The sequence below is a fragment of the Brachyhypopomus gauderio genome, chromosome 6, assembly GCF_052324685.1.
Source record: "Brachyhypopomus gauderio isolate BG-103 chromosome 6, BGAUD_0.2, whole genome shotgun sequence".
NCBI lineage: Eukaryota > Metazoa > Chordata > Actinopteri > Gymnotiformes > Hypopomidae > Brachyhypopomus > Brachyhypopomus gauderio.
In genome coordinates, this window is record NC_135216.1 from 23,444,740 (window position 1) to 23,455,820 (window position 11,081).

The window sequence follows — 11,081 nt, forward strand, 5'->3', positions numbered from 1 at the left end:
GCGCCTCCACCAATAGGACGCCGGAGACCCGCCCCGCGGCGCCTCCACCAATAGCAACAGCCCGAAGCCCACGTTGTACACACATATGGCAACCGGTGGATGTGTTGCGAGAGCACCACAAGCAAGGTTAAGTGGTAAATAGCATCAGTTTTAATATGCCTACGCATTAATTTAGATAAACCAATTGCAATAAGTGAAGGCTATTCCAAATATGCAAAATAAAAGATACAGACACATAACTGCATTTTTACACGGGGTTTTCTCTAAAAGTGATGATTCAACTTAGAACAAACAACTGTGGCTGGAGACTGTTGACACGGCCAAATCTGGTGGGATTCTTAATTACACCGTCATATTAAAACGAACTAATCTGCTATGACAAACCATCCATACAAAATAGTAAGAAACCATTTACCTCCCATTCCAGAATTGCAATACTTATTAGTATGAAAAAAAAACCAATATTGTAATCAATAACAATGCTACAAGTTACCTTAAAAGTTGAATTGGGTTCTGAGTTCTGCATTCAAAAACTAGTTTTCATGTCATAAATTGTTTGAATTCATGTACTCAGTGTAATCAAGTTTTACCTGATATTTACCATTATTAACCAGAGCAGCTCTTCACGTTGTTGACAAAACAGTCCATCTCTGTTATGACTTTGTCTGGTATGACTTTGAGAAACTCGACAAAGTAAAATAACCAGACAGCAAGACCAATGTGTCATCTGAGCCAGACAGGATAACCTAACTCTCCCCTGTAACTTTAATTGTTATACGTGAAGCAAAGTTAATGCAGAGGAGCGTCCCGTTTTCCACCCATGAACTGACTTTACAGAACACATTGTTCCTCATAAAAAAAAAAACGGATGTGATTGGGGGAGGGGGGGGGGCGCATGAATTTCCCATCAGGCGTCCTCCATTTCCACAAGGATCTCCAACGACGAGGTCTCTGATTCCTTCATGCTGTGCCTGAACAGCTGAGCGTGTTGCCACGCCTCCCGACCGTCCCCTCCGCTCAGTTCTGCTTCCACCACCAGTTCTGCAGATCCAGACAGACCAATCAGAGCGTGCGTCTCTCCATCTGCAAAGAAAGCAGTCGGTGGTAGAGCCATTAAACCGCCATATTCCATATCCTAAAACCCAACACACAACAAAGCCCACAGGATAAGGTGTGCCTATTCGTGACAGCCTCAATATCACTCCACAGCATTAAATACCACATTAGTCTATGGTAGTGGCTGAGCGACCTCTCCGCCTGTCTGTCCAGCAGTTATACCTCCAGGGAACTCTTTGGTGGTTTCAGTAGTGTGAGCGCTCCAGCGGACTGCACCAGAGTGGAAAGTCTGACTGACGGCTCTGACCGAGACCGCCTTGATCTTCATCCCCACGGGGGAGCAGACGACTCTCCAGCACACCCTGCCTGAGGCAGAGCCCTCCGTCCGCGCCAGGTACACCTGACACCAGAGCACATGCGAGAGGGTCTTGAACACAAGGCAAAATGACCGTGGGCTGCGTCCAAAGCTGGTTACAAGTGGAATCCATCAGCTGAACAGGCACTAAAATCAGCAGCACAGAAACTAACTAAAGTCAAATCGCATTTATCTACACCCTTAAGAGAAGTGTTCTGCACAATGAATAAAAGTTATTTTAAACAAAGATGAAAAAAAAAGAAGTGTACGGTCATTAGGACTTGAAACCACATGACTACATATGCATGCTATACATATAACAGTCAAGGAGTTCTGTGTCTGTCCTACATTGATATGATCAGAGAAGGATTAGAGAAACGAACCATGTGCCAGTCGTGCTCGGTCTTCCTGAAGACAGACTCCTTCTTCCACAGGGCCTTGTCCCAGCCAGGTATCTGCTCTTCGCCATTATGAACTCTGCAGTAACAGTCCGTGGTCACATTATACTGTAGGTGGAACACCTTTGCGCTCTTCTCTGACTCGGTGGGGATGAACACAAACTCCGCAGTTTTCTGTAAATGACAGAAGTTAGTTATTTATAATTTCATTATCAAATGTTTGGACATTTCGGTTGAATGCACCTCTTATCCTCAATCTAACAAATCACAGCACAAGTTCAAGAAACACCAATACGTGAAGCAAACGCAACTGACGCTACAGCTGGAAATGTGAGATTCTGAGAGTTAATCAATGAGAAACACCTCGAAAAACGCAGAGCAATTAGCAACCTGCCCATTTCGGAGTCATGCGGCTTCTTTCATGTGTGGATGATAGGAAGTGAGAATCCACTGCTAAACTATCCTTAACTGCCTGTCCCTACCCCTTTGGGATCTGTGGCGGGACCGGTCTCTCCACGCGCAGCTCTCCAGCCAAGGGATCCTGAGATGCGTCCACCCAGTTCCCCCGGCTTTGGGCTCTTGGGGGAGATGAACTCCACCAGCTCCACCAGCAACCTCTCCAGCAGCTCCCGCTTCCTCCCGGCCGTCACAGACTGTTGGCGCTGTGCACACGCACACACACACACACACACACACACACACACAGACACAGACACAGACACAGACACAGACACACACACACACACACAATGCCAGATTCATTATTCTCCATCATTTGCTCAATTATTAATGTTATTATTAAGCAATCTATAAAATACAGCAGGTTGTTTATAGCTACAATATGTCTCCAACTAATTTAGAGGGAAAAAAATGACAACCACTGCCTGAGTAAAGGCTGTCAGGACTAGCCTTATCAATATCACCACCGTCGGTTTAGATGCTTACCAAATTGTTCAGACCATTGACGGTATGCAGCAGCCACGTCTCTTCAGCCTGTGTACGTCTGGAGAGGACTTCTTCATGCTTGCACGAGTACCTCCAGGTCACATCAACCACCTGCAAATGTTCACCGTCCGGTCAAGGTCTAAAACTATGGGAGTCCATTATGGACGTAGTAAACAGAAGACTTGCGCCAACTTGCCATGGCATGATGGAAAGAAGTACACAGTGAAGCACATCCTACCTGGTCTTTGGAGAAGGCGAAGACGTACGAGAGCTTCTTGCCCCATCCGATCTCGTACAGCAGGGGCTTGTCACAGGCATTTTCACAGGGGTCACAGTGCAGCCAGCGATGCTGAGAGTGAGAGTACACCTCCGTCCACACATGGTCTGAGCACCACACACACACACACACACACACACACACACACACACACACACACACACACACACACACACACACGGTTGAACCATGTCTTCAGAATCTCACTATATGCAACCGAAATGAATACAGGCACCACAGCATTCATCTATTGCTCTACAGAGTGTTGCTCTACCTGTGTAGTCCCAGATATACCTGGCCTCCAGCCCCATCGCTCTGCAGCACAGTGTGAAACAGTTGGCCCACTCCCCACAGCGCCCCCTCCTGGTCTCCAGCAATTTCTCTGGATTATTGTACCTGAACACAAAATGAAGCAAAACCACAAACCATGTAATCTACGTCAACTATGAAAACCAAGACATAGAAAGAGGATTAGAACACAAATTTAAAAGAGAGACAGATAAACATCCCACATATTACACGAGGATCCATCAACATTTGCTGCCATGCTGACCATACGACCCTCCCGTAGCTCTTTATGAGGAGCAGCAGGACCTCTGGTCTCTCCGTGGGTAGACCTCCAGCGGAGACGTCCCTAGATGCAGCTCCCAACCGGTAATCTCTCCAGCTAACCTCATCTCTAGCTCAATGAAGGTTGACGCGTTACCTCGGGAATCTGGTGGCGAGGCTGCACGTGCTGCAGTAGTGGCTCTCCACGCGCCCGGCGTCCCAACGCAGGTCGTCCGCCGACGGCGGCAGGGAGCCGGAGGACTGAGTGTGTCCCCCGCACTGGCTACACGGCAGGCAGTCCACCCAGGAGAAGAAGTCACCTTTGAACCACTGCAACATCTCCAACAGGAGCATGTCCTCCTCAGCAAGGTTACACCCTAGACCATTTGGGGGGTTAAGTAACAAAGCAGACCATGTGAGCACCTTACTGCTTTTCTTGCTGCATTGTGTGGGTGAGATGTTGCAGGAACAGAGCCCCCCAGACCCTGATCTGTATCATGAATAAGCACTCACTGAGAGTGCTATACGTGGCCAATGCACAATATTAAAGCCAAACCTAAGCACAAACTGCAGACCAGAAATACTGGTTTAGGTATGTGGAAAACGAAACAAAAAACAAAAACAGCACAAAGTGACAAGTAACAAGCTTAATGCTGCTGGTTTTCATCCCAAGTCCATCAGTTTGCACACAGTAGTCTCAATCCAGAAACTTTTTAGAGGCCAAAATAAATCTCTATTCAAATAAGTCCTCCTCTTAATAACAACGGCTGAGGCGGAGCAACTCTCCTGCTGCAGGAGTGACAGGGGCATCCACCAATAAGTGGCACTCTCACCCGGATCCGCCTCCTGGGCCTGCTGCAGTCGCTCTTTGGCTCGGGCTTGCAGCTGCTCCCTGGGCATGCAGCTCTGAGCTCTCCGCTGCAGTGCTGCGTTCTCGTACACCAGCACGTGCTGGGAGTTGGACTGCAGGGTCCTCAGCAAGGCCATGTTGCTCACCTACGATGCCAGGCAGAGAGAAAGGGAGGGAGAGAGAGGGAGAGAGAGAGAGAGAGAGAGAGAGAGAGAGAGAGAGAGAATAAATAAAGGTCAAAACATATTACTACATAACCACATCGACGATGGATCCAAGTACATGGAGATACTTGCTTCACCAACCTGTGGGTCGAGCGGGAATGAGAATGAGTCTGGTGCTACAGCAGCACGGAGCCGTGTGTGAGCAGCTTTTTTATGGACAAGTTTAAGAGCAAGAAAATCAGGCTCGTCGAGTCGTCACTAAAGCGTGGATATATTCTGAGACCGGAGTATGTCCCACGACACTATAAAGGCCAGAAGGCTTCGAAATAAACGCATCTCAGCTGTGTAATCTCAATAGTGTCCATCATATCTGTGAAAAATATCCATCTAATATCTTGGGGCTTGTCCTGCTGTGACTAACGTCGAACGGTCAGTCATCGCTACACGGCGCATCAATATATGAGCACGTGTCCAAAAGGCACGCCCATAGGTCTGCAGTGCACACAACGGGATTGGATGAAAGGGAACACAAAGGAGGCGTGATCCTACATTCTTTTTAGCCAGTCATACGGCTTGTCTAATACATTTAAATAAGTGTGCGAAGCATGAAACATGAAAATGGACCTATGACCTACCATAACATTTACAGCAAGCATCTTGTTTGTATGCAATTTAATGTTCCTTGAGGTATGAGACTGAATACTACAGGACGCCAGATTTCCATGAGCTGAATGAAAAATCCACTGACTAAAGACTCTATGATGGTGCCTACAGCTCGACAACTCCTGTGTAACAGGTTTTTAATCATATATGAGAGCACATTAAATATCACAATGCAAACAGTGTCACACACACACAAAGTTACCCAGGTTCACCATAACAGCAACACATTTCGACAGCCAATGGCTTTGCAGCCTAGCAACAGTACATATCTGCAGCACCAAGACGTGCCACAGAAACCAAAATATTTATCTATTGCTTATCAGACATAAGAAGAAAAAGAAGGACGGTCAGGGAAATCAGAACTAGCTGCAAATCTTAAATCATACAGTCATAACCTCTTGTATCTCTTACCAAAGACTGTTGCTGTGGTGGTGCAGGAGCCTGTGTAGGAGACTGGCGTACTGGTGCTTGAGCAGAGGTAGAGGCGGTGGAGAAAATCGAGGTAGGACGGCTGGCGGGACTGGCAGGACTGGCGGGACTGGCGGGACTAGGGGCACTAGCGCGCTGGCCTGCCCCCATCCTCTGCTCCCTCTCCGCAGCAATAGATTCTCGCACCCGCCTCAGCTGATCCACGGACGCCGACTTGGGAAACACCAGGTGTGTTTCAGCCTGACAGTAATGATGTTAGAATCAGGGAAGCCAAATACAGTGTGCAGTAAAAAAAAAAAGAAGCAAAAACACAAATCCATTATGCAGCATATCAAATCCAGAGTTACATAACTGAGCATGGGTTCTGTCATACTACTCCCAATAAATTCAGCATGAACTATAAGACGTCTACAAACATACATATACGTTACAAATGATCTGTAACCTTTTGCCTGTTTGCATTTCACCAAGTTAAATCTAAGAAATACAAAAAACTGACCAATTTTACGCTCAATTTATCTCGATGCACTGGTCTCATGATGTCAAGAGTATTTCACCACCATTTCAGTTATGTAGATACCTCTTCAAAGCCCATTTCAAAGAGACACTCGACTGCTCCTTTTATAGGAAGAAGTTTGGTGGAGAAGGTAGGATTGCCTATACGGATGGATCTGTATTTCTCCTCATTTGGGTTCCTAAGAATTAAACAAACACAGTTATGAATTAATCAACACTCATGCGCCCTGGTTCTAATAATACAACTGGTTTACTAGATAGCTACGGACCCGCCTATCTACTTCTATATTATATCTAATAACACTCATCTCTAACATGTCCAGGGGGGAAAGCGCCACTGCCACTCCTCATCTCCTGCTTAAACTGGCTAGCTAGGTTATATAATTCGTTTTATTTTTACATGGCACAGAAAAAGACGGAGATTACGGCACACATGAACCAGGTCGGTTTTATGTACCGTGGAGTGAGAGAGTGTGTGTCTCATAGTGGCTCGTTTTCAAGGTTCACCAAGATGACACTGCATTTACATTACCATCCCAGTTAGCATCCCAGCTACACGCACCGCAAGGCAGATCGCAGCCCAGTGACATTTACATTACCTAAGAATGTTGTCCGCATATGTTAACAGCAATTTTGAGACATCCAAAAACACGTCGTTTGAATTTTCGCATAACGCAGAGACTCCTTGAAGTCCAGCCATTCTTCAAGCTAAACAAAGTTGTTGACACTTCACCGATGTAGCCAGAAGCCTCTTGAAATGTGCTGTCGCAAAAATGCCTGAGACCTTATTCCTGAAAGGTCCGCTGCGAAAAATGTATCTCTGACAATTGTTCTTATTTTTTTATATGAAGATCATTTGGTACATTTTACACTTAATATATACTGTTCTTCATTTTCTGCTTTTAAACATACATCGATATTCCATTTGAAAAAAAAAATCAGGCACCATCAAAACAGCCCAAATGTTCATCTAAAAATAAAAGTCCCCATACTGAAAAATGCATTAATGTGACATTAAAATTATCTTCATAGTTTTTTTCTCTCATCGCGTATAAACGATGCCTTTTCACCCGGATACCAATGTTGTTGTTTGTTTGTTTGTTTTTTTGGACTATTGTCATTTAAAGTCTTGACATGCTGAATGGTGTACAGGTCCCAGATCAGCTTATTTTATGTTCAGGTTGCTTCATCGAAGCGCGCTCGTGTTGGGAACGCTGTTCCTAGATCAGCTATATGTAGTGTGGCGCATTTGAGCGATTATTATTGGCTGACGCTCTTGAAGTCCACCCGCGAAGGCGCGAAGCTGTTGTTTGGCGTTTTCCATCTGACTGAAAGGTGTTTTTGGTAAGTTAAAACTATTCAATGAACACTAGTTTATTCAATGCAAAAAAATAACTTGAAAGTTATGAAGTTATGAATTGCCACATTTCTGTGCTCTGACGTATTGTTTCTCGTGTGAACTTGTCAACTACGTCTGCTTTTGACTTGCCCACGTTTTGTGTGCTGCAGCACGTTTATCCTAATGGCAGACAAACCGATGTGGGAGCAGATTGGTGCGGGATTTGTGCAGCATTACTATCAACAGTTTGATACGGACCGTGTGAAGCTCGCAGACCTCTATGTAAGCCGAGTCTTCGCTACTTTCAGATAATGTTATTGACAATTAGCGATCGTGTTTGTAAAATAAGGGGACGGTTTTGTCTCGCTTTTGGAAATATTTTTGGCACGCTTTATCCTGGTGTACTCAAAACAACGTTAAAAGTAAGTTATGCGTTTGCTGTATGCGAGTTTAATCAGGAGTAACTTCCAGGACTGTTCTCCTCCCCCGTAGACTGAGACGTCCTGTTTGACGTGGGAAGGAGCAGGTTTTCAAGGGAAGACCGCCATCATGAGCAAACTGACCGTGAGTTACCCTGTACTACCTCTGAGGCTACAGTGGGCTGCCAGTAAATAGATATTGGGTGTTCTGACCCTTCTAATTAAGACTAGGACACTCACCCCCACCCCAAGAAGAGGTAAAAAAACACACTTGAGAGGTTGAATCATATTACTTTACCTGTAATTGTAAATATCGAAATACATTTCCCTGGGAAAATGTGGACGGCCCCAACTGTCACTGCATAATTTGCACTCTATAAATAGGGATATGGTGGAGTCCCAGATATGGTCTTTTATGCCTAAAGCAGAGGGAGAGAAACACCTCACAGTCTTCTCAGTCTCGCCAGGTTGTCTGTTTTTCTCTCCATATAACTGAAGTAGCAGTGGTCACCTGAACACCTACTTGATCTCTTACTCTAAGATGTGGTGTTTGATGATAGATAGAATACAAGGATGCAATCACATGTAAGATGATGTGACTTTTTCCTGTTACATTCATATGATCTTGTCATGCAGTACAGGAAACACTTGCTAAGTATTGTTTATTATTTCTCAAATAGTTTTCTACAGGTGTACTCATAGTATGTGGGCATGTGTGTACAAATCTAAATTTCCTCACATTTCTTCATTCAGACCCTGCCATTTCAGACCATTCAGCACATCATAACTGCCCAGGATCATCACCCTACACCAGACAGCTGTGTTATGACCATGGTGATGGGCCAGCTAAAGGTAATGCTTCCTTTTACTCTCTGTTTAAAAGCCTAGTGTTCCTTAAAGTTGATGTCCATTAAGCAGAGCTATATCTGTCATGCTTGCTTTCTAACCCTTTTCTGAATACAGATAAGTACTTTCAGGCCAGCATGTGTTTGCTTTGTTGTACAGATAAATAATTGGCAGTTAATATTTCTGTTTTACAGGCTGATCAGGACCAAGTGATGGGTTTTCAACAAGTCTTCTTGCTTAAGAATATTGATAATAAATGGGTTTGTACAAATGATATGTTCCGATTAGCGCTTCACAACTTTGGAGCATAGTTGGAAACAAGTTTCATTAACCAGTCAGGCAATATCCTTATTCTGAATGCAGCATTTTGAATATTGTGTACAAATTCATATTTTATCAGAAGGCCTATGACTTGTTTTCCTTTTTTGTACTTCCTCAAGTCACCATCCCATCTTCCCCAGATAATTATATTCATATATATATGGTTTGTGTGCCTTTAAAATTACATGAATGAAAAATAAATATAAAATGAAATGTGTTGACTTTATTAGTCACTATGAAGTGAATGTATGTGCATAATATAACATACCTCAGTTCCTGATCATACCAGCTAGCGTATATAAGTGTCCTGCCGGACTAAATGGGGTTTTATTGATCACCTGCAAATCAACCTGCAGGTTTCAACACTAATGTTGAGGTTACTGCTTCAATTGACATTAAGTACCAAATCTTTAATTAGCTCACAAGTGTAAAATGTTTTCTGTTGATCCGCACATCAGGGGATCTTGGTGTCACCAAGAATGCATCTTGTAGAATGATGACTTAAACAGATCAAGTTACACTGATATAAACTACAAAACCACAAAATGGTCAAAACAAGCTGCATTTTGCAGTGAGGTATGTGCACATTTGCACCATTCTGTTTGCATTCCTGAATGTGCTGTACCAGGTACAGGAACTTTAGAATAATCAGTATCTTCACTGGTAGGTTATTTGTCCTCCTTTCTACACTATATTTAGCCCTGCTTAAGTAGCATAGCAGGCTGGGAGTCTGGGACAGCAGACTGTCAATCAAGCATGTGTATTTGAATATTAGGCCACGCCCTGGCTGTTCTCAGCTTGGACTGGTGAGCCCTTTCTCTTTTTATAATAATTTTCAACAAAGCATTTAATTCCAGGAAGATCATGTCCCTGTATAACATACGTTTCTGATTTTTATGTAAAAGTTATGAACAAGCATGGCTTTATCAGTTCTATTAAGCATCCTTTTAATTATTAATAGTTTGAAGTTTATTGATCCCTTAGGAAATTAGATGAGTTAAAGTACAAGATACTGTACATATATTACATATGCATCAGTTTAATCTTTCACAAAATAAACTACAGCTTTTCAAAACATTGTTCTCACTTTTTCTGGCTTATCAGCCATATATATATTGTGTATATGTTATTAGTTTCAAAATGTATACTGCAGATTGGTTAGTGCAATAGATTGCTTTTTCATGTGCTGTCCAAATGTAATGTCAGTTTAAGCCATCGTCCAAATCACCAAGGATGAATTTCTGCAGGTTGGACCCACTCCAAATGGGAGGGGCTTAAGTCCACACGGGTTGGCCATAACTCCAAATTAGGTATTTTATTCCCTTAGAACCAGTGAAGGTTACTTCCTGAATTCAGAATGTTTTATTGTCATTACACATTGCACAAGTACAAGGTAATGAAATGGGGCAACATTCTCATTTTTGCACACCGGAAATGAGATGGCATTATAGTTGGTAATCATACAAACTTGCACTCAAATGATAAAAACACAAAGGTTGATTTTGATTGAAGCTATAAATTGGTAATATTTAAATAAGGGTTGTGTGCCTGTCGCCGTGGCTAGTCCTGGTGCAATAGGCTGCCCCCTTCCTTAGCTCCTAACCTGGCGAGATCTCCTTTCATGGACTGGGTACGGGGCTATCCATTCCTGATGGGCCACCATAGTCCATCATCCCACCCAGACAGAGTACTGAGTGGGAACATGTCGGCACTACACTTCACCACATGGGGCACTATCAGCACTATGAGCTAAGGGACGGTGTGGAGGTGACAGCAGAGCTCCATGGGGTACCACACCCTGAGCAGTTCTCCTTGGTGCTTGGTGGGTAGCCAAGCAGAACATCCGTTGCCATTCGGACCTCATGGGCAAATATCAGGATGTAGTCATATCAAATTTATTTATATAGCGCTTTTCACAACACGTCACAAAGCAGCTTTACAATCGTATGGGTCC

General features: G+C 43.8%; 2 protein-coding genes across 2 annotated transcripts; one reads left to right on the plus strand and one right to left on the minus strand.

Moving 5' to 3' along the window:
- Positions 1 to 127: 127 nt before the first annotated feature.
- Positions 128 to 7,048, minus strand: ngly1 (N-glycanase 1). The gene is made up of 12 exons (XM_077009768.1): positions 6,802 to 7,048; positions 6,267 to 6,381; positions 5,669 to 5,926; positions 4,414 to 4,576; positions 3,738 to 3,957; positions 3,306 to 3,427; positions 2,993 to 3,138; positions 2,755 to 2,865; positions 2,292 to 2,471; positions 1,795 to 1,983; positions 1,279 to 1,456; positions 128 to 1,083 (listed from the first exon to the last, which is right to left on the minus strand). Exons 1-12 carry the CDS (start codon positions 6,900 to 6,902, stop codon positions 908 to 910), a joined length of 1,959 nt encoding a protein of 652 aa, XP_076865883.1. The 5' UTR covers positions 6,903 to 7,048; the 3' UTR covers positions 128 to 907.
- A 345-nt stretch (positions 7,049 to 7,393) lies between these two features.
- nutf2l (nuclear transport factor 2, like) lies at positions 7,394 to 9,340 on the plus strand. The gene is made up of 5 exons (XM_077009769.1): positions 7,394 to 7,546; positions 7,712 to 7,823; positions 8,034 to 8,105; positions 8,714 to 8,812; positions 9,001 to 9,340. Exons 2-5 carry the CDS (start codon positions 7,725 to 7,727, stop codon positions 9,115 to 9,117), a joined length of 387 nt encoding a protein of 128 aa, XP_076865884.1. The 5' UTR covers positions 7,394 to 7,546; positions 7,712 to 7,724; the 3' UTR covers positions 9,118 to 9,340.
- Positions 9,341 to 11,081: the final 1,741 nt, after the last annotated feature.

Bases quoted from the DNA above. Each gene is read 5' to 3' on its own strand.
- ngly1 (XM_077009768.1), bottom strand. From the start codon at position 6,902: ATGGCTGGACTTCAAGGAGTCTCTGCGTTATGCGAAAATTCAAACGAC. The intron at 4,577-5,668 runs GTAAGAGATACA...CTGGCATCGTAG, and splicing joins CACCACAGCAACAGTCTTTG to GTGAGCAACATGGCCTTGCT. The intron at 1,084-1,278 runs GTATAACTGCTG...CTTTCTTTGCAG, and splicing joins CACCAAAGAGTTCCCTGGAG to ATGGAGAGACGCACGCTCTG.
- nutf2l (XM_077009769.1), top strand. From the start codon at position 7,725: ATGGCAGACAAACCGATGTGGGAGCAGATTGGTGCGGGATTTGTGCAG. The intron at 8,106-8,713 runs GTGAGTTACCCT...TTCTTCATTCAG, and splicing joins CCATCATGAGCAAACTGACC to ACCCTGCCATTTCAGACCAT. The intron at 8,813-9,000 runs GTAATGCTTCCT...TCTGTTTTACAG, and splicing joins TGGTGATGGGCCAGCTAAAG to GCTGATCAGGACCAAGTGAT.